The sequence below is a fragment of the Babylonia areolata genome, chromosome 27 (genome assembly GCF_041734735.1).
Source record: "Babylonia areolata isolate BAREFJ2019XMU chromosome 27, ASM4173473v1, whole genome shotgun sequence".
Taxonomy (NCBI): Eukaryota; Metazoa; Mollusca; class Gastropoda; order Neogastropoda; family Buccinidae; genus Babylonia; species Babylonia areolata.
The window spans coordinates 14196364-14219579 of record NC_134902.1 but is presented as its reverse complement, the minus strand read 5'-3'; the positions used below and the strand labels follow the sequence as shown (position 1 = coordinate 14219579).

At 39.3% G+C, this 23216-nt stretch overlaps 1 protein-coding gene across 2 annotated transcripts in view; it reads left to right on the top strand.

Annotated features, from left to right (window-relative positions):
• The window catches only part of LOC143301180 (uncharacterized), a 32837-nt gene extending 10617 nt beyond the window's left edge, over positions 1-22220 (top strand). For both annotated transcript variants that reach the window (XM_076615280.1, XM_076615278.1), the window contains exons 8-14: positions 11-81; positions 252-333; positions 8878-8972; positions 10448-10591; positions 12048-12123; positions 13345-13448; positions 14790-22220. In XM_076615280.1, the coding sequence (XP_076471395.1) occupies positions 11-81; positions 252-333; positions 8878-8972; positions 10448-10591; positions 12048-12123; positions 13345-13448; positions 14790-14912 (695 nt within the window). In that variant the 3' untranslated portion in view covers positions 14913-22220. The remainder of the gene's footprint in view (positions 1-10; positions 82-251; positions 334-8877; positions 8973-10447; positions 10592-12047; positions 12124-13344; positions 13449-14789) is intronic.
• Positions 22221-23216: the final 996 nt, after the last annotated feature.

Below are 23216 nucleotides of genomic sequence, written 5' to 3'. Positions count from 1 at the left end.
GATGTTGCAGCCATTCAAAATAAGCGAGTGGAACGGAAGCGTCGTTCAACCGCCAATCCACAATACAGTTACACGCTTGAGGTAAGTTTTGATTTTGCAAGTAGTTTTTATTTATGTATTTTCTGGATTACATCAGCCACTTTGATCAGTAAATAAAAGCACATCCACTTTCTGCCTTCTCCCATTCCCCAGTGTCCAGTTGCCATGTGAGTTAAAATTGAAGAACATTGTTATTGTTGTGGTGTTGACAGAGACGACGTAATGGCAGCATTAACAACGCTAGCAGCAGCAACAGCTGGCTGATGGGAAGCCAGCCTGCCAAGCGTGCCAGAGGTGTGTTGTTGTTTTCTCTGATATTGTGATTTATGTGGTAAATTTAGTTTAGAATTTTGTTGGGGCCATTGGCTTCTCTGTCTTGTTTGTATAACGTACAGTACATGTAAAATGGCAACAGAAAAAATGAGAATAGCGTAGCAGTATTTTGAAGAAACAAGGCATAATCCATATGATAGGGTTAACAACCTTTTGCTGATTGTTTATAATGAACGTAACGATCCATTCACGAAAACTGTTGGTTTTTTTTTTAATTCTTAGATACAAAACACCTCCTGTGGGGATGTAAGCATGTTCATTGCATTTGGACCTCTCTGGAACATGGTGTAATGAAAATAGAATGTATGCAATATCATGGTCTTGTGTGATATAGGCAGCTGAACATAAGATACAAGATTGAACAATGTAAAGCAAAGATTAACAGTTGCGCATCCAAATTTGATATAAAATGGAATTATCATAAAGCAGTGTTTCTCAGTACATAATACATTTTACATTATCTGTGATACATATTGAATATTTAAAAAAACAACTTTATGCCCATTTTTTTTGTACAAATTGCTTGCTATCTCATTTTTTTGTGGGTGGCAGGGGTGTTGGTTTTGTGTTTATGTGTTTTGTTGTTCTTTCTCCTTTTAGTTATCTTTTATTGTATTTTTTTCTTCTCATGATTGTACTTTTTTTTGGTACTTAGTTATGGTAATGTCAGAATTTTCTGTGATGTTTATTTGAAAGAACAACACACTAAATGTGGAAAACTTTCAAGACTATGAGGTGTGGGTTTGTGGAGAACTCGACAACTTTCTTGATCTGCCTTGAGTTTCCCCACAAGCAAGACCCCTCTTCTACAGAACTGAGGGCTTTCACTCTAGAAAAAATGGACTGGGAGTACCTAGCAAACACTTGGACCCATGTATTTACTGATGGCTCTGCAGAGAAAGCTGTGAAAATGGAGGAGGGGCTATCTTCATTCTTTCCGACATAGAAGGTGCCTCTCCAGATCAGTGCCAACGGTGTCCCTGTCCGCAAACTTCAGAGACTAAGCCTGCACCTTTCTGGGAGCTGCTGTTCCACTCATCACCTCTGAGAGGGTCTCTCTCCTTCCACATCTTTCTGACCTACTGCAGGGCACTGCTTTGAAGTCTCCAAGACAGCAACAGCAAGTGTCAAGTCCTGTAGGACATGAGAAAGGAACCCCAACAATGGAGTTCAAAACAGCCCAGCTCCTGCAGTGAATACTGTCTCATTGTGGAGTCTTTGGCAGAATGGTGTGCTGCTGTCGGGCATCTGCCAAGAAGATGTGGTATCGCGTATATGGATTCGTCCGAATACAGTGATGTCTTCTTGAGAAACAAACTGGATCTGTGGAAACATGACAGCAGACAGGCTGCCGAAACAGAGCAGCAGGCTGGACCAGCAGGCAAAACACTGTCTCTTTTCCCGAATTGAAGTACATTGTGAGGAGTTTTCTTCGTGTTTGTGGGCTTTAACTCCCACGGAGTTCACTTGTATACGTGTATGAGTGGGGTTTTCTGCGCAAGACTGTTTTAATCTTGCCATTTAGGCAGCCATACTCAATTTTTGGAGGTATCTTGAGGATTAGCCACCAGATGCAGGAACCAGCTGAGCCTCAACACATATGACAGCACACCAGACTTCTTGTTCTGCTCTGTATATATGTATTGAGGCTCGGGTGGCTCTTCCACGGGATCGCCCAATCAAACTTTCCATTCGATTTCGGACATTCTGACAATGCGATGGTTAACTCCTGTAGTCATCCAGCGACGCGAGCGCAATTTTTAACATTTTCAAACGGCAAAAACTCAATAGCATTCATATTTCGGAAACTTGTTTTAACTACCTGAACGCTATAGCGTGCGTTCTGAGAGTTATTTAGTGTTCACAAATTCTGCGATATGAAAAAAAAAAAAAAAAGACTGCAGTCAGTTCATATTCTTGGTAAAAGCTATCCTGGGTTTCTAATCACAATCCGTGAGTGCATTGCCTGTTCCATTTTGAGATTGGGGGTTCCAAGTCCACAGGGAATGGCTCATGGCTCTGATCAGGAGACCTGGGAGTTTGGAAAGACTTCCTCCCATGTCAACCACCAAGGTTATTTCATGGTGGAATGGAAGCGTGTGTGTGTGTGTGCGTGCATATGTGTGTAGTGATTTAATGTCTATTTACAAAATTTGATAATAGACAAAAAAACAAAACAAAACAAAAAGAGAAAAAATAACAACAAAACGTAACCCGAACTACACGCTTTTAACTGACTTTTAGAACAACTGGTTTGGGTATGAGAACATACTTGATGAATAATGAAACATCCTTGGAATGAAAAGCAAAACATAAAAAAGTGAAGAGAGAAATTGACCTTAGCTATACTTAATTGACCACTGCAACAACTAGTTTAACTGTGAAAACATAATGATAAACATTACAACATTGTGAAAACATGATGAATAATACAACATCTTTGAAATAATGATTCTTAAAAAGTTATGAACAAAAATAAGAGAAAAAAAATCGTCCTGAACCGTGCCTTGCCAATTGACCAGTTTTACAACTGATTTTAACTTGAAAACTATGATCAATTACAATATCCTTGGAATGAATTACATAAAAAACAACAACAAATATAACGGCGAATCCACTGGACTTTTTAACAAATACTTTCATGTGTGTGTGCGTGTGTGCGCGCACATGAGTGTGCAAGCTTAACTGTAAAGTCTGCATGTTTGGACATTTGTGTGTGTTGATTTTTGTGTGTGTGATCACCTTCAGAGTAATACTTATGCATAAATTACATAATACAATTGGCAGTCTTCTGTCAGTGATTTACTTAACTGTACCATTTGTGATTTTGACTTTTTTAGATTGTATTTGTATTCATCACAAATACAGTATGTTTTCATTAAGTGTGTGTGTTTGTAACATATTTGTTATTGTTTTTTTCAGTTGCACAGACTAGGAAAGTTGCAGAGACCGGGAAAGTTGCAGAGACCGGGAAAGTTGCAAAGACAACACGGAGAAAGAGAACCACTCAACATTCTAGATAAATGCATTTACCCTGGGTGCTGTAGTGGATGTGTGCAAAGCGGACGTTATGTTCAAATAGAAGATGAACTCAACATTAAGATGGAGCAGACAGACCAGATGAGGCAAAAAGATGAATATGTCTTACCGTCTGGCCAGATTGACAAACACGGGCAAAATGTTCAGTTTTACCACAATTTGAGCAAATCTTCCTGCTTGCTGGGCAGTCAGCTGTGGGATGAGTCTGAAAAGCACTACAGTCGTGACAGTGCCTTCTGTCACTTGTGAAACATTGACCTGGGACACCTCAACGACTTGAATGACCTCCTTGTGCCTTCTATCACTTGTGAAACAATGACCTGGGACACCTTAACGACTTGAATGACCTCCTTGTGCCTTCTATCACTTGTGAAACAATGACCTAGGACACCTCGACAACTTGAATGACCTCCTTGTGCCTTCTATCACTTGTGAAACAATGACCTGGGACACCTCGACAACTTGAATGACCTCCTTGTGCCTTCTATCACTTGTGAAACAATGACCTGGGACACCTCGACAACTTGAATGACCTCCTTGTGCCTTCTATCACTTGTGAAACATTGACCTGGGACACCTCGACAACTTGAATGACCTCCTTGCTGATTGGTGTGGCTGGAAGTTGCTGTTTCACTTGAAGAGGCTTCAAACTGATGGTGGCCTGCATGATGATATTGTCGACTGAAATCATGACGACTGAACCAGTTTGATTGCCATTTACCTCGATGAATAGCATGTACGTCTTGTTGAACGCTGTGTGCAGCAGCACTGGCACCAGTATTTTCTATTATTGCAACTCTATTTTCTGATAGTTCAAAAACATAAACTTCTTCAAGCAATTTTGTAAATGTCAGATTGTCCTTCAGTGCTAACTCATGAAGATGTGCACCCTTGAATTATTTATATGCAAGGATTTCTTTATCCACATCATGGAATTCCAAGTGAGCAGCAGCTTCTCAAAGACATTTGTGATAAGAGTCAATGCGTTTGCCTTCTTTTTGGTAGATCTGTTGAAACTTGTATGTTTCATGCGATGTGTTCTGTTTTGGTTTGAAACATTCACCAAGTGATTTCTTCAATGTTGCATTCAAATTAAGAGTTGGATTTTTACCGTCAGATACAGCTCCGTTGCCTTTCTGTTGATCAGTAATTGTCAAGTAAATTTCAAAAAGGTCTTCACCACCATAATGCAACAGTAGTGCTTTCTTCTGACAATCTAATGTAATCCCCAGTGCTGTGAATAAATCCAGTTTAGAAGTCCATTTTTCCCGTCTGGTGCCAGGTGTAGCTTCATCTTCATGTACAATGAATTTTTGAAATGGTGGTAGTGAAGACATAGTAATATATTTAAAAAAAAATATAAATGTTCCTACAGTTCAGCTCAGAAATTCACTGTTGGACATTCAAGTCTAATTACCCACCATTTAGATCTAGAATAAATGCACTCGTCTCCAAGGTCAGCTATCACCTAGCAAAAATAAACATTGGTTATCCTGGTTGCCAGGTGTTACTCCTATCAGTCTGTGGAATGAGAGTGATAAAATATTTGTGAATCTACACGTACACACAGTGAAGAGCTCATCAATGACTTGTGCAAGTGAGACCTTGTTTTTTTTTTTTTTTTCCATGACCGTTGTATTTGTGGCAGTGAACTTGCATGATGGGAGGTTAAGGTCTTCCATTAGTTTGGACCTCTTGCCCTCACCCACTACCTCAACATTCCCCCACCTTTCCTCTGTCCCACACCCATGACCTGCCACTTAAGTGACTCAAATAAGCCAGGACCAGGTGGTAGACTGCAAGACATTCCAGATGGGTGGAGGGGGGGGGATCTGATCCCTTTGAGGTCAAGAGCATGCGCATTGGAATTTTGCTGTTTGGGCATGTGTTCATTAAAGTTAAGGAGGTTGGAGGGGGGGGGGGGTGGGGGGGTTATTAAATGTCTCAAATCCTTTGATTCCTCAGATTGGTGCTTTTTGTCTGTGGTGCTTTCAGTTTGTCACGGGATCCTTTCTTTTGTGAAAATCCCCTTTAGGTCCTTCTCCGTTTTTTTGTTTTGTTAAGTGGACAGGTTGTTGTTAAGAATGGTTCAAAAGCCAGTAAACTTGACCAGGGAACCATGAGGATATGGTAATGATTAGATACCAGTTCACTCTATGTTTATTCAGGGAAAAAATAATGTATTGATGATTTTTATGAAGTTAGAATCATATGTAGTTAATGTGTGTGTACTTTTAGCAGCATTTCAAATTAAACATGTGGGCTTGCTGTAGAAATGGTTGTGGTTTGAGAAAAGGACTCCTACTGAACAACAGTATTTACCATTAAACCAGAAGTATTACATTTGTTTTAATCCATAATTGAATGCATGTCTCATTGTTGAACTGTGCCTAACATATTGACCAGTTGACAATCACAACATGGTGATTTTATTCATGTGTCTGACTGATGCGTGTGTGCAGCATGTGTGTGTATGTGGGTGCAGCTTTTTGAGGTGGATGCAGTGAATGTTCTTTGCATTGATATACTCCATCACTTAAGTGATCAAATGAAATACTGCAGTTTGTATATATTTGGTGGGGGGTTTTTGGTTTGTTGTGTGTCCTTGGTCTTTATTTGCATGAAATGGGTGTCTTTATGTAGGTTTTTTCTGGTCCTTTTGAAAGAAAATTGAAATAAAGTCTGTCATTGGTATTTTAAAATTGGTTATTTTTACATTTTAACAGCAATCATATATGCTGTATGGCATGAAATAAACGTTTACATCAGTGTATGAGTGAACCTCATGTCTTGTGTTTTTTATGCATTACAAATGGCTGAAAATGGCCATAAGATCTATCTGAGCTTGCATTCTTCATCATTGTGCATGCTGTGTATGTTTGTGTTTCCAAAACCGTTGGACGCTGGCATGGATAACAGGATATTTTACATGGATATTTTATCATCTGCATGCATATACACACAAAGGATGTTCAGGCACTAGCATGTCTGCACATATGTTGACTCAGTTTGAAGCATATCTCGCCATAAACCACTATGCGCGTTGAAACCAGGAATTGAACTCGTGTGAGAATCCAGTGTTCAAACCATTGAGCTACTGCACCCATCATCTCATGGGTAAACTCCCCGCATCCAGCAGTTCTTGCATGTGGTGGAGGCGGCTGTGTGTGTGGGTGTGTGCGGGAGGGCCCCTCTTGGAGTGGAGGAAGGGACTGTTGGCTGCTGGACAGGTTCATTGTGGAGGTCAGTCCAAATGCCAGCCGCTCCCTGCCACCCTCTCTCTCTCTCTCTCTGCACCAGCACTGTGTGCCCCATGCCAACTGTCAAAATTTGCTACCACTGGTGGTCATTTGTTTCAATGTTGCGTCAACTTCAAAGTTAAGTTCCAGTGAGTTGATTTTTGGCTAACTAAGGTCACCTGTATACTTTCTTGTTGAAAGCCGTTTGGTAGTTGAGCACTGCTCAGGGTGTACTGAACGTGCTGGAGTTAAAGTCAATATACTTGTCTCGGGTCATGAAGCTGAGCCAAAGCCAATCATGAATATGCATGTTTACATGGAATCCGTGTTGAGCGGATCAGTTGGCTGATTTTTTTTGCCCAATCTGGAAAAGAGGTGACTAATTCAGTGATGCCAACTGTTACAATTTTGCCGTATATTGTTGCGCTCGATCACAGTTTGCTCCAAAGTTACGCTGGTGTTGGAATTGTTCCGACGAATTTGTTCTTCGACTACATGATATGGCCACATGCTTTCCTGGTGTAACATTACCCAGATGCTCTGGACCTATCGATTACGAGGCCAGGGCAGTCACTACTAACTTTGGTCTCACTTGATAGTGTTCAGCTAATTGTATGCGTGTTTACATTGAAACATCAGTGAGTGGACCAATCACCTTAAGTCACTCCAGCCGAATAGTTTTCTTTCCTCTTTCCCCTGCAGACGACCCATTTGTTAGGGTTAGGAAAAAAAAAAAATCACAATAAATACAAAACACAAAGTAACTGAATGAAACTCCCTGTACTTTACCCACTGACCCCTCTTCTAACGTCGTGTTATGCCCACCCCTTCCCTCTCTTTACAGCCCTCAGAAGCTGAGTCACTGTCAGAACCTTTTCGCTGGTAGCTTTCTTCACTGCAGATACTTTATTCAACGTCTTCATCCTCCTCCTTGATGTCGAAGCCTTCAATTTGAAGCATTTCAATCACTTCAGCAGCAGTAAAAAGCCGCTGTCGTGATCTCGTTCCAGAATTTTCCACTTGCGACGCCACTTTCTATACGTATGCAGATTAGCTTGTCATGTGGGGTACAAAGGTCCACGCCTGGCCAGTGAGTGTATAATCACAGAAACCTCATGAAGAAACTTTCCATTCAACCCTTGACACGTTCACAATGCCCGGTGTAGCTGCGATTTTTATGCTACCCCATGAGGAAAACGTGGACAAATTTTTAATTGTCGTCCGGAATGCTACCTTACGTCGGGAACGCTGTAGCGTTCCATTGTCCGGTGTGAGTTAATCGTTTGCCCGAACAAGAGAGAATATGGTTAAATCAAGTTACATCTCAGTCAGACAGTGTCTGTGCCTGGTGGATTAAGCTATGGAGTGTTTGTATGCTTTGTCAATAAATGTACATTTGCTGATGTGGTTCAGAGTCTGAGTGTTCCTACCAAATTCAAAATGTTCCTACCAAATTTCCTGATTGTTTCTACAAACACTTGACAGGGGTTGGCATCTCTGCTAATTTCTCAGTCAAGTTGTCTCGCTCTTTTCAGTTGCCCAAATATTTCACCACAAGAACTTGATACTTGATCCATATTAATACAGGGCTTGCTTTGTTCCTGGCAGAGCACAATACACCGCTCAGTGTGGTGAACCATTCTGAAAAGTTGTTTCCACAAATGTTTGTGACGAGCAACACCAGCAGTTTCAGTTTCTTCAAGGTTCCATATACACTACACATCTGTTATTAAAAAACAACAAACAACCAGCAAAAGACAAAACAAAAAAAACCTTCAGTTAATACAGCTCTGCAAGAACCAAGATAACAGTGAGTGAAGTGTCTGGTGCAAGAGTTTGTCGGATCATCAGACAGCAAAACATATGATAAACAGGACTTTTATTATGTGTACATGTCTATAGTCGTTTGTCAGAAATATATTGGTGTGTTAATGACAAATGGCACTGAAACTATTAAAAATTTACACACAAATCTTGCTGGGTTTGGCAGGTCTACTGATAGTAAAAGAAATAAACTTGCAGATGGAGAGAGAGAAAAGGGGGAAAAAAGACAGTGGCACTGCAATGAAGTGATGTGCTCTCCCCGTGGAGAACAGCCTGAATCACACACAGAAATCTGTTGTGACAAAAAAACAACACGATACTTTTAGTATCAGCCTCGCACTGGGGTAAGGAGAGGTCTGTATGATGGGGGGAGAAACAAAGTATCTTGTGTGTATCTGAACAGGACGAACCCAGAGGCCCAGCCCCTCACCAGGAAACAGTTGTCCAGGTAGTCCTGACAGTCAGGGGATCTCTGGTCTGGACGGCACTCTCACAGAGGTGGGTCTTCCTTCCTGTCTCTGGATTCTGCACAACAACATACTTTAGGACTCTTGTTTTTTGGGTTTGTTTTTGGAAAGAACATTTTGCATGTTTGACACATAAAATAAATGTTGTTAATTGTGTTTCAAAGTCAGTGACTGTGAAAGTGGATAAGGTGGGTTTTTTTTTTTAAGTAATGAAGATTTTTAATGTGTTCACGTTATTGTGATGTTATTGTGATCCAATTTTTTTGCTTGAATGAAAATTGAGATGTGAAATGTTTAAAATGATTTAATGTTAACCCTTTTTGACATCATAGTGTATGCAGGTAAAAAAAAAAAAGGGGGGGGGGGGGGTACAAAGAGTAGTAAGAAAGAGCAGGTGATACTGTGTGGGAAAATGAATGAATAAAATGGTGCATGCAAAAAAAGGGGTTCAGAGTAGATGTACAAAGAACAGTTAGGAAGAACAGTTGATTTTGTGTGGGAAAATGAATAGATGAAATGTTGCATGCAGAAAAGAATGGTCAGGGGTAGATGTACAAAGAGCAGTTAGAAAAAGCATCTGATACTGTGTGGGAAAAAGAAAAGATGAAATGTGTGTAGAAAGGATAGGTCTGGGGTAGATGTACAAAGAGCAGATAGAAGAACAGTTTTATATGGGGAAATGAATAGATAAAATGTTGTGTGCAGAAAATATAGGCCTGGGGTCGAAGTTAGGAAGAACAGTTGATGTTGTGTAGGAAAATTAACAGATAAAGTGTTTTATGCAGAAAAGAGAGTGCTGGGGTAGATGTACAAAGAGCAGTAAGGAAAAGCAGCTGATACTGTGTGGGAAAATGTGTGCAGGAAAGATAGGTCTGGGATATATGTACAGAGAGCAGTAAGGAAGAGCAGCTGATAGTGTGTGGGAAAATGCATAGATAAAATGTGTGCAGGAAAGATAGGTTTGGGATATATGTACAGAGAGCAGTAAGGAAGAGCAGCTGATAGTGTGTGGGAAAATGCATAGATAAAATGTGTGCAGGAAAGATAGGTTTGGGATATATGTACAGAGAGCAGTAAGGAAGAGCAGCTGATAGTGTGTGGGAAAATTAATAGATTTTCTTCTTCTTTCTTTGTAGGCTGCATCTCCTACATTCACTTGTGTATACACGAGTGGGCTTTTACATGTATGACTGTTTTTACCCCGCCATGTAGGCAACCATTTTCGGGGGGGTGTTTGCTAGATAAGTTCTTGTTTCTATAACCCACCGAAGGCTGACATGGATTACAGGATCTTTAACGTGCGTATTTGATCTTCTGTATGTGGGGGTTCAGGCACAAGCAGGTCTGCACATATGTTGACCTGGGAGATCAGGAAAATCTCCACCCTTTACCCACCAGGCGCTGTTACAAAGATTCGAACCTGGTACCCTCAGATTGAAAGTCCAACGCTTAACCACTCGGCTGTTGCGCCCGTCTGAAAATGAATAGATAAACTGGTGTGTGCAGAACAAGGGAGGGAGGTGTGCAGAGTGTGGCAAGGAGGGCCAGCTACTGCTGTGTGGTACGTGTTCACTGATGTACCACCTGGACTGTCTGTCCCCACCCCTGGCTGCTGCTCCAGAGTCCCCTTGGAGCTGTCCGGCCTGCATTGTGAGTGGGCTGTGTGTGTGTGTGTGTGTGTGGGGGGGGGGTTATGTCAGCATTCATGTCTCAGACCTCCCACCCCTTCCATTTTGGGCGGAATTTATTACATGTGGTTGCACTTGATTCCACTCTTCTGCTTGCCTATGGAAAAACTCTGCTCTCGTAGCAAAAGAAAACAAGAGAGGCAAGGCCTTCAAGGCTCACTTGTGACACGTGCTGTATCCAGTGAAGGAATCATTCATGAGAGAAAAAAAGAGATTAAACAAACAGTTAAAATGGGTCCTGTATTAAATATTATTAAGCTTTGAAAAAAACAAACGAGAAAAACATAACAACTAGCGGGATCGAACCATGGATGTTCTGTTCAGAAACGTGTAGTATAATCCCCCAACGCTACGCAGCATCTGACATTACTTGACTGAATTTGATATATAAATCTTTGGGCCTTTTTTAGTGCGATAAAATTATTATTGTATTTGAGGTAATACCATTTTTATGTTCATCCCACTTAATTCAGTATCCACTTTATATTATTCATATGCAGTAAACACGTCAATGGTGTAGTTGATGTCACTGTATGCGTTCTGTCCAGAATTTGTATTTCTATTCTTGTAATTGTGAACAAGATAAATAATGTTGTGCCCTCTTCCCAAACATTGCCTACGTTCTAGCAACTGGGATGGGCTTACGGTGTTTTCCGAATCCAGAATGAGCCTCAACACAAAAAAACCCAAAACGTTAGAGATCCGGAAATATAGTTTAATTCGGGAGACTTAAACCTGTCATTAGTAGATTTTTTTACCTACTATGTTTGAGCCAAATTTGGTATTTGCAAAGTATTTCCAGAGAAAATGGCAATGTTAAAGTTTACCACTGACATACCTACAGACACACACACACACACACACACACACACACACAGAGACAGCCAAACACCAGGTTGTGACATAGACTCACTTAGTTTACACAAGTAAGCCAAAAAAGGCAGTTTTTTTAATCCATGATAAACAATGCAGGGAAGAAGATTGGGAGTAGGGATAGGCTTGATTATTGTGCCTCATAAGATGATGATGTGATGACTGTCAGTTCTCCCACATGTTTTATTTCTTCAAGAAACTCATTGAGGGTAAACATTTGTTTTCAACACTTCTGACAGCTTGTATACTTTAAGACAGCTGCTGAAACGTATGGTTGAAAATTTTTCTCGATTTGCAGCTTTGTAACCTTGATTTTCACCCAAATATTGATGCTATTTGTTAAATACTTTAATCTTTTTGTCGAATAAGTTTGCCCAGCATATTCAGATGACATTATGGTAATTATCATGGTGCTAGCATGATCAGTGCTGCTAATCATGGAAGTGCTATGGTTTTGAGACTGGATAAACAGAGACATCCCTGTAAAATACGCCAAAGAATTTTTCTGTTCTGAGTGAAATCTTTTCTTTTTTTCTTCCTTCAAGGTATCGGGCAAAAGCAACGGGCTGTTGAGCAATGGAGCATTGAGCATGGTGAACTCTTACATCACAGCAAAAGCAAGTGAGTTGTTGCACATCATTTCACTGTAAATAGTGTTAACTGCGTTATTTTCCTCCTGTGTATATAGTTAACTAGTGTTCTAACTACATATCCTTGCATGAGAGTGTGTCAGTATCAATGATTGAGCAGTTAGCTTGGAGGTGGCCCCTTTCTACTTTTTTCTGAACAAATATAAACATTTTTGGTATGTGTTGTTTGTGGTAAATGTTATTTCTTATTTTTGTGTAATCTTTGACAGTGTGACTGGTGTAGGGATTGTGTTGATGAACTGATGTTGGTTTTATAACTTGTTCATACCAGTCAGTTGTTTCCTTGCATAAAAAATGAAATGTGTGCACAAAGTAGATGGTTAACATCTTTTGACAAGACTTAGACAACACAGAATGTAATATGCTTTGAAGAATGGTCAGAAATAGTATCTGTGAACTGTCTATAGAACAGCCAGCTGTATTGTGCAGTTATGGTCTTGGTTCACTGTGATTATACTCTCTTCCATCTGCTATATGTGGAACATGTTTCACTGGAGGAATTGACAGTTACTTGGATATTTGGCATTTGTAAATTTGTATTTCTTTTTATCACAACAGATTTCTCTGTGTGAAATTCGGGCTGCTCTCCCCAGGGAGAGCGCGTCACTACACTACAGCGCCACCCATTTTTTTGTATTTTTTCCTGTGTGCAGTTTTATTTGTTTTTCCAATGGAAGTGGATTTTTCTACATAATTTTGCTAAGAACACCCCTTTTGTTGCTGTAGGTTCTTTTACATGCGTTAAGTGCATGCTGCACATGGGACCTCGGTCTATCGTCTCATCCGAATGACTAGCGTCCAGACCACCACTCAAGGTCTAGTGGAGGGGGAGAAAATATCAGCGGCTGAGCCGTGATTCAAACAACCGCGCTTAGATCCTCTCGCTTCCAAGGTGGACGCGTTACCTCTAGGCCATCACTCCACTAAATTGGGGTTTGATGTGGTGAAAGATACAGCAGTCTTGTGGGGTGCGTTAATCAGATAGAACTGATTGTGTTCCTGATGTTAACACAGATAAACAGCACAGTCTTGTGGGGTGCGTTAATCAGATAGAACTGATTGTGTTCCTGATGTTAACACAGATAAACAGCAGTCTTGTGGGGTGCGTTAATCAGATAGAACTGATTGTGTTCCTGATGTTAACAGAACTGATTGTGTTCCTGATGTTAACTTGTCTCTTTCATCATTGCAGATAAAGAGGATGAGAGAAAGAAAGCACAGCGTAAAAATGTAGAACTTCTGCAAGAAAAACAGAACCTACAGGACAGGAAAAATGGTTTAACACAGAAGATAACGGTAAGTTGCATGTTCACGTGTGTATTAATGTTGAAATAAATTCTGATCATTTCTAAGGGATGTTCTAGCTAAAAGGAACAGAATGGCGGTTCCGAGGTGACAGTTTCTGTTAATTTGAAACAGCGTTTTCTTGGCTACAGTTCTGGTACACCCAGTGTAAGATGAAATGGAGTGTGGAATCCTTTTAGAGTCAGTGTTTACTGTAGGACAGTTCCTTGCTCCTTGTTCCATCCACCCTCTTCCCCTCCTTCAGACCCATGCCCTAGAGTGAAATTGTTTGTATGGCTTTGCTTTGGAATAAGAGCAAATGGATTGTTCAGGTAGCAGTTGTACAGCCCTGAAAGCAGTTAGGTAAAGAGTTCTGACATTATCTAATGCTCCAGGTCACAGTTGTACAGCCTTGAAAGTAGTTAGGTAAAGAGTTCTGACATTATCTAATGCTTCAGGTAGCAGTAGTTTAGCCCTCAACCTAGTTAAATGAATAGGTCTGACAGTATCTCATGCTTCAGGAAACACTTGTATAGCCCTTATAGTAGTTAGGTGAATAGGTCTGACAGTATCTCATGCTTCAGGTAACACTTGTATAGCCCTTATAGTAGTTAGGTGAATAGGTCTGACATTATCTCATGCTTCAGGTAACAGTTGTATAGCCCTTATAGTAGTTAGGTGAATAGGTCTGACATTATCTCGTGCTTCAGGTAACAACTGTATAGTCCTTATAGTAGTTTGGTGAATAGGTCTGACATTATCTCATGTTTAGGTAACAGTTGTACATCCCTGAAAGTAGTTAGGTGAATAGGTCTGACAGTATCTCATGCTTCAGGTAACACTTGTATAGCCCTTATAGTAGTTAGGTGAATAGGTCTGACATTATCTCATGCTTCAGGTAACAACTGTATAGTCCTTATAGTAGTTAGGTGAATAGGTCTGACATTATCTCATGCTTCAGGTAACAGTTGTATAGTCCTTGTAGTAGTTAGGTGAATAGGTCTGACATTATCTCATGCTTCAGGTAACAACTGTATAGTCCTTATAGTAGTTAGGTGAATAGGTCTGACATTATCTCATGTTTAGGTAACAATTGTACATCCCTGAAAGTAGTTCAGGTAAAGAGGTCTAACATTATCTAATGCTTCAGGTCACAGTTGTACAGCCCTGAAAGTTGTTAAGTGAAAAGTTCTGACATTATCTAATGCTTCAAGTAGCAGTAGTTTAGCCCTCAACCTAGTTAAGTGAATAGTCTTGACATTGTCTGATGCTTCAGGTAACAGTTGTATAGCCGTGAAAGTAGTCTTGTGAAGTCTGACAGTATCTGATGCACATATGTGTGTGTGTGTTCAGGAGAAGACGGAGAGGATTGAACAGCTGGAGAAGCTAGTGGCACAGAAAGCAGCAGAGCTGGCGCCCCTCAAAGCCTTTGTGAAGTCCTTCCAGAACCCTCCTTCCCCGGCCGCCTCCACATGATGCTGGTGTCTGGGTGGCCTGTTCCCTGCCCACGCTCCGCCTGGGCACCAGCCATTCGCTTCGTTTCCCACACGTTTTTTGCAGCAGTATCATCTGATCTATTGAAACCAGGGAGGACAGCTAAAGGGAGAAGAGGCTACGTGTTGGACTGTTTCCACTTTGTTTTTTCGCCTCTCAACCCTTCGTTGTTTTATTTTTATTCTTTTCCTTTTCTGTTTTTTTTTAACAGTATTTGTTTTTATTGTGTTTTTTTTTTCTTCCTGTTTACATGACCACCCAGCCTCAAAGAAAATTCCAGTGGTGCTATGGTTTAGTCATGTGAAGTGTGTTGGTTAGAAAAACCCTCCTGCTGTTTGTTGTTGGCCTGAAATGACGATTCTGTCTGTGTCGTGCTGCAGCTTGACGTTGTTCTTCAACTCCTTGTGTGTTCATCATTGGACGTTCTGCGGGAAGAGGACCGAGTGAAGAAAATGGATGAATGTTGCCGCTGAGTTTTCCTTTGTGATGTTAGGTTGAGGTTCTCAGCTGACTGCTGAAGCCAGTGTTATTGCATGAAGAAAAAGACTGGAAAGATTTGTGCAAAATAATTTCCATGGAATATAGCGTCTGCCTGATGATCAGATCACCCAGCAGAAACCGCCAGTTGATAGCACACAAAACTTGTTTCATTAAATGGTATGATTTTTTTTTTTTTTAGTTGATGTCATTTGACTTTTTTTTTTTTTTTTTTTTTTTTTTTGTTTGTTTAGAGGAAATGTTAAGAGTTGATGTTTTTTTTGTGTGGAGTTTTTAAAAAAAATTTTAAACAGAACATCAGAAGAAGAATGTTTCTTCATGCAAATTGAAAATGTTTCGAAGATTTTGACAATTGGCAGGTATTTGGCAGAAATTGGGTAATTGTGAATGGTGTGCTACAAATCAAATCAGTATGAAAGAAAAATTTTTTTTATTGGTTTTGAAACCTGTATCCCCCTGGGATAGTAAAACCGTTCAACTGAAAAATATGCTTGTGAGTGATGCTAGTCATGTTTGTCTATAAATGCAGTTTCATTTCATAAATTACTTGGAAAACACCCACTGTTGGCTCTGTCTCTCTTCTCCGGTTGTCAACTACAAATTATTAAAAAAAGATATATATATATATATATATATATATAAATATATGTTTCCCAGATCACTTGTATTATGTTGTACCACAGACACATCAGGAATCCCTACGGTGATTTTTATGGAATTTGAAATTGATGGTGAAGTGTTAGTAACCTTGCATATTACAGCTTGTATCAGTAGTTTGGAATATAATACGCACGCTGTCATGTGCACACACGCTCATTGAAGCACATGTGCACAAGGACAGATGGTGACTTGCTGCACAAAGTATACTTTTTGCAGTAGGTTGAGACTGTAGAAAAAATGATGTAGAAGGTCACAGAGGTGCTCACTCACGCTCGCTCACAGTGAATGGATGAGAAATCTGCAAGCCATTTTGTTTTCTGTTCATGGTGATATTTATTTTTATATGTATCCATACCAAAAAAGAAAAAGTGTTTAAGCATTGTTTATGTGATTTCCAGTATGTTCATGACCTGCCTCGATTGATAAAGCATATGCAGTTTATACAGGAACATATGCTGGTCTCTGTTTCTGTACATTTCTCATTCTCTTTACGTTCTCGTTTATTCCAAGTTGATATCTCATGTGTCATACTTTTTTTTCTTCTTTTTTTTTTGATGAACATTCCTTTGTGGTTGAAGAATTAAAGGTACATTTCCATTTCAGATTGGTGTCCAGTGTTTTAAAAGTGAGATTATCAGAGGATAAAATTTCTGGAAGCAAGGGTCCAGGCTCAAGCCTCAGGAACATTACATTTACAGAGCTGAGTAGAGTTGTGTAAACTGAGCAGTGTGTCAACTATTCCATGGACTGTTGAAGATATTAATTAACACTGAGCAATTTAGCACTGCTAAGATTGCTCACACATCCCTGCCCTGAGGAAGGACTTTTTGCAGCAGATTTCAGGGTGGAGCGATGGTAGGGAACTGAGTGGAATTAAATTTAAGCAATTGATGACAACAAACATTAAAAATTAAAACATAAGCTACGTCTGGATGACTTGGTTTGAATCGTTAGAACTTTTCCTTTTTTTCTCTATTGTTTTATGTCTCTGTTGGCCCCTCTTAAATGTCCAGTGCAAAAGAATACTCAGTTCAACATTCATGCTGTTAAAGAAAGCTGTTTCTTTGTCATGAGATCTGTTATGATCTGCAGTATAATTGAGCCAGGACATTTTATTAAAGATCAGTTTTCCTGAAGTGGTTATGGTTGCTGGCTATTTTCTTGGCACAGACAAAAAAGAAAGTCATTAATTATGAAGATTTGAAAATCTGGATTGATTCCTTCTTTCAAATGTTCACTCTTGACTACCACTTCAAGTGTCTAAAGTCAGTTCTGGAGATGTCAGCCACATACAACTTCCACAGAGTGTTGAAGATTTCTACCTGAGACATAGAGACCAATAAAACTTGATGAAGTTAAAACACTGTGTTTGATGTGTCGCTTGCATTTTGGTTCAGTGCAAGGACAAAGTTTTGTGTATTGCTCATGACAATTGACAGTTATACTCTGCATCATTGCCTGAATAGTATTGAAAGTACATGAAGTTCAGTGTTAGTCTGGCAGAAAACCACTGACACAGGCATAATACTTGCCTTTTGTCCTTGATGTGTAATGATATGATTTATACTTTACATTGTTTTGGTTTTTTTTCATTCTTGCTAAAAGATAATAGTGGTGAGGTTTTCTTTCTTTGTTTTGTTTTTGAATGTCTGTGTTGAGTTGTTAGGGGGAGGGATTGTTTTTGTGAGTGTTGTATTCATGTTACAGATTGATCACTGTTCCAGAATACATTCCTGTTCTGGAATAAAAATTGCAAATGACTGTGTACTTAACCCCTTTCATTGCCAGGAAAACAAGATTTAAGTGAAATCTATTTGCCAGGGTTTTTTTCACAAAAAAAACGGGTATAAATTTTCAAAAAATTCTGTGCTCTTTGTTATTGGAGAATACCCATAAAAGTTTATAGTTTCTGTTTTGTTTTTTGTCACATTTTCAGCTTGTTCATTACAAACATTAGTCAGGTAATTTGCACTAAAATATCATATTTTCTGGACAGATGGATATCTGCACACACAAAATCATACTTGAACAACCACAATTTTTTTTTTTTTTTTTTTTAAAGAGATGGATACACAATGCATTGTGACTTCTCCAAGTGATGATATGGATGTGAGGTCACGCCCCCCTCCTCTTCACCCCTCTCACATGGTCACTTTATCCAGTTCTCATCAGATCGCATTGGCTGAGTGCCAAGAAAATCGCTCACACTGTCCTGCTAATAATTCAGTCACTTTCTGTCGTCTGCTACAGCTGTACAGCTGGCATTACTCACTGATAGTTGTATCTTGGCCACTGTCTTGATTGCTCTCTTATTTTCTATCGAATCATCCTATAAATGTTCATCACTGTCATTCTCCTTCAAATTTACGCTTCAATTCTTTCTGAGCATGAGCTAAAGAAAGCAATCTTGGTTGATTTAGTTCGCCACGATCACATGTCATGATCATGGTGTCAGTCCGACATTTTGTTGAATGAGCGAGGAAAGGAGCCAGGCAAAATACTGCGACAGTGACCCAACCAAAACGTTCAAATAAAGGACTGCTTCATGTTGTAGATGGTGTTTCTAGCTATGAATAGAATTTAGAAAGATTCTCCAAGCTAAAGCTACCAGTATATTTCTCTACGAACTGAATGCAAACCAGGGAAAAGTCAGAATATTTCGATGACGAGTTATCTCGTCATTGTGGCAGCGAAGCATACATGCTTGTGATGACAAGTTATCTCGTCACATAGGGAGCCTAGGGGTTAATTAATGCAGCATTAGTGATTCATCGTCTGTCAGTGCGAAAGTTGAGGAAGGCATTTAAGTTTGAAAAAAAATTGATCAGTTGAGATTTTCTAAGTTTGAAGGAACTGACAAATCGGGTTGCTTGTGCAGTGTCAACTGGCCTTCATATTTTTTTTTGCTTTTTCTTTTTTAAATAAAAATATTTGAGTTTCCACTAGGTTAGGGTATTTCAATTTATTTTTTTTAAATAACATCCCCTCCTGAAAAAGTCCTAACTACAAATGACTTGTCTGTTGCTTATTTCTTCTCTGTGAATTTTTGCATGTTCTGTTCCAAATTGCATGTTCTGTTCCAGGAATACCTTCTTCTTAAGCACCTTTTGATATATCTCTTAAAAAATTGGTTCTTGTTCTTTCTTTTTCTGAAGATTGATTTTATCTGATTTTTGCAGTTTCTTTGGTGTCATTTCTATGTTCTATCTATCGATAAATCCATAGGTGAAAAGGTGACAGAAGAGTGCAGAGCCAGGTGTTAATCCTGGGTGAAGGGGGTGCAGCTTGTGTTGCAGCAAGTGGGTAGACATCATAGGGGAAAGAGCTTCATATTCTGCTGCTGGGATGGATTGTAGTGTCTTCATATTTCTGACCACATTTATGCAAGGCCTGCTTTTCTGGAATAGCTGCGTAAAGTGAAAGATCAATGACTGGGTGTTGATGGCCACATATAACATGTCAAGGGAAAAAAACTTTTTTCCATGAGTAGGTGGACACCTTATAGTTGTGACTTGAACAGTGTGCACATACTTCTACAGAAGTCTCTCACTGGCTGCAGAAGAGCTGAAGGAAATAGAAATTGTGGTCATCTGAAAAGGTTGCTGGCTGTCACCAGTGAATGTGTGAGACTGATGAAGAAGAGGGTGGTCAATGTACACTGATGTTTTTAGATATGAAATCGACACCACCAAACCTGGAATTAGTACAATGAATAGTGGTCATATTTACTAAAAGGGGAAGGCTCAAGTTTGTTCACTCTCTGCAGGTGCAGATTCTCCCCCATGATGATTGTCATCACACTGAATCAAAAAAGAGGAGAGTGAGTTCCTGAAAATTTCAGTTTGTTCTGGATTTTTACATCATGTGTTCCAAATGGTAAGGTTTAAGGGTAGTCTTGTAGGAACAGTCTTTTTTTCATTGTGGTAGTTTTAGGTGTCGTAGTGTTTCATCTTGAAATGGTAATCCTGAGACTTAAACCATAAAGACTTAGACAGTGACTGATGTTTAGCATTGTATGAAACGAATTGATATGCTGATGTGTTTCAACCCACCAAACTGCATTGCATGTTTTTGTTATGTAATAGATGATTACCAGTGGATCATACTTGATGAATCTATTCCTCACTTAATGTCTTTGGCTGTTGTGTATATATATATATATATACGTTTGTTATGAAGAGTTTTGTTCGGTGGACTCATGAGACATGGTCAGGGTATGCTGCTTTAAAATCCTTTGAAAACACATGTGAGTCCATGTGAAGTTTAGGGACACATTGTTGTAGTTACAGTGGATGTTTAAAGACGTATGATTGAGTAAATTGGAGGTTACTACATTCAGAGCATGTGGAGTGTTGATTAAAAAAGTACATTCCCTCCATGTTTTTTGTGACATGTTTTTTTAATTTAAGAGGGAGGGAAGGGGCAGTTGCTTTGCATTCTAAACATGATTATCATGTTGCCCAAGAAAGGCTATCATGGTACATGTGGACTACAGCCACAGATCATTTTTGATTGTTTTTAACCTGCCATTGCTTGGAGTTCAGGTTCTTTCACTTTTTTTTTCTCTCTCTCTCTCCATTTTTCATGAAGTTTACACGACTGGTTGTTTCTTCTGTGAGTGTGTGTGTGTGTGTCTGTGTGCTATACGGCATACTTGTCATGAAAATTGATTGCTCAAAGCTTTTATGCAAGTACTTGGGGAAGTGGCTGGATACGAGAGATTGAAATCAGTTATTAATTCTGAACACTTGCTTTCTCCTGGTGCTGAAAAAGATGTGTTGCTTGGGAGTATGTGGATATGATCACTGTCTGTCTGATCAGTCTTCTTATCTTTCACTGGTTTTTTCTATTGACGTAGGAAAACAAAAAAAGAATGATATATTATTAAAATGTGACTGAACATTTTTGGACATATGAATTTGCATTCTTGATAGCTAGAGAGCATAATTGTTCATGCATGTGAGGCTATACTTTTAAACTAAGAGAAATGTTTCATTTCAGTTTTATATATCAGTTTACGATCAGATTCCAAGAGTGCTTCAGTCCCATGTGTGTTACTGAAGTTTCCAGTAGATTGTTTTGAATTTGTTTTTGAGTGATTAATCAGCTGTTCCTCTCATGTTTAATCAGATTTGTTGTGCAAGTTCAGGTCCCTATTTCAGAATTCAGAGATCTTTAAATGATCATATTTAACACACACTGGAAAATGTGTTGTTGTACCACTTTGACAAAACATGATTGACAAAATTGTTCCATATTTTGGATGAGATTAGCTTCAAGGTGCATTATAACAAACAAACAAAACAATTTAATTTAATCACTGTGTTCATTCTGAACACAAAAAAGGTATGTAATCTTGTCCTGTGTGGCTGTGTGCAGCTTGTTTTATTTTTAAATGACATAAATCTGATTTCATTGTGGAATCCATAGCTTCAGACTTTTTAAATTATGATGAAATGTCAAAGAAAATGAAATGACTACTTCAGAACTTGTTGAAATGAGGGGAAAAAGACTTCATTCATCTCCTAAAAAAGAAGAAGAAAAAAACATAAATGATTAAGTATCAGCTCAGTTTAAAGGATTTAAATTTCAGCAACAAGGCATTATTTTTGTAAGAGAGATATATATCTTTATTGAAGTTGTTTATCAAATGGTTCTTTTTGATTTTTTAGTGTTCTCAGATGTCTGTCTTTTTTTTGTCTTTTTTTTATATTTTAAGAACGCCATGTCAAATCGTCTTTACAAGCACAAAGAATTATCAGAAATGATAAAAGGTTCGAAGGGCTGAGTCAATAGTCAGATGATGTTGAATTGCCGAATGTCTTGATACTCATCTTTTGTTAAACGAGTGAGAAAGGTTAGACTGTTAGTCAGTCATGCCAGTCAACTGCTCACGTGAAGTTGGAAGAGAAACACGTCATTGATGATCTTGCAAAAGACAAAATCCTGATAATCATACATCAAAAAATGCCACAGGCCATTGGTTTTACACTGATTGATTAAAGGATAACATTTAGATATGGGACGAATATTTGAACTTTGAGGGCGAGTGATGTGCTAGCAGGTGTGCAAGATAACAACTTGTTGAATACGTGATGTGTACAGATGTGAAATAAACCATGACAACAACACTGTGAATATGTGTTCCATGCTTATCATTTGAAGTGTTCTGAATTGGTGTGCATGTTACATGCAGATGTGAGTGCACCAGTGTGTAACAACTTTAAAATGTTAATGAAGGCTTCTTTCCTGAAAGTGACTGTTTACATCAGATTCTGTATTTCCAAGCATTACATAATGTTGTATGGTTTGTCTGTGCATATACTACTAGTGTATATCAGTGTTTGCAGTTGCACTTACTGATATTTCAGTGCTGTCCTTGGGGTCATACAAAATCACACATTGTGTCAACTTGTAAGTGCCTACATCCATTCTTTCCGATGTTTTGATTTGTAACAAACATTAAACCAATACTTCTGCGTGGCAGCCTTGCCTTGCCTTGCCTTGGTCCCTTAGCTCCATGGGGAACCATGATGTTGACTTGTGCACTAGCCTTCTCTATTCAGGACGATTATGTGTGATAGATTGTGTCTCAGCAAGTGTCAGCCCTGTCCACTCTTCAATGCTGTCAGACCATTTTTTCCTTTGTCTGCCTCTTCTTCTCTTCGCCTGTGTCGTTCCTTGGAGGATGACTTTGGCAAGGCTGTTTTTATCTTGTGATATGACCATACCATTCCAGCTTCCGTTTCTTCACGATGGTCATTCAGTAGGTCGTCGTGTGGCCTTATATGTTGAGTGATAGTCTGGCGAACTTGCTCGTTGGTGATGTGTTCGAGATACAAGATGACCAAGATATTTCGATAGCATTTCATTTTCACAGCTTGGATTTTCCTTTGCAGTTCTGCCGTGAGAGTCCATGTCTCGCATGCGTACAAAAATATGGAAACCACCAATGCACGCGTAAGTCTGACCTGGTGACTGATGGTGATTCAGCTGTCTCTCCGTGTGGACTTCAGTCTTGCCAGTGCCACAGCTGTTTGAGTAGCCCTTGCAAGAATCTCTGGTTTGGAGCCCTCGTCACTGATCAAGACACCCAGATATTTGGAATGCTGGACAGTCTCCAGTTTC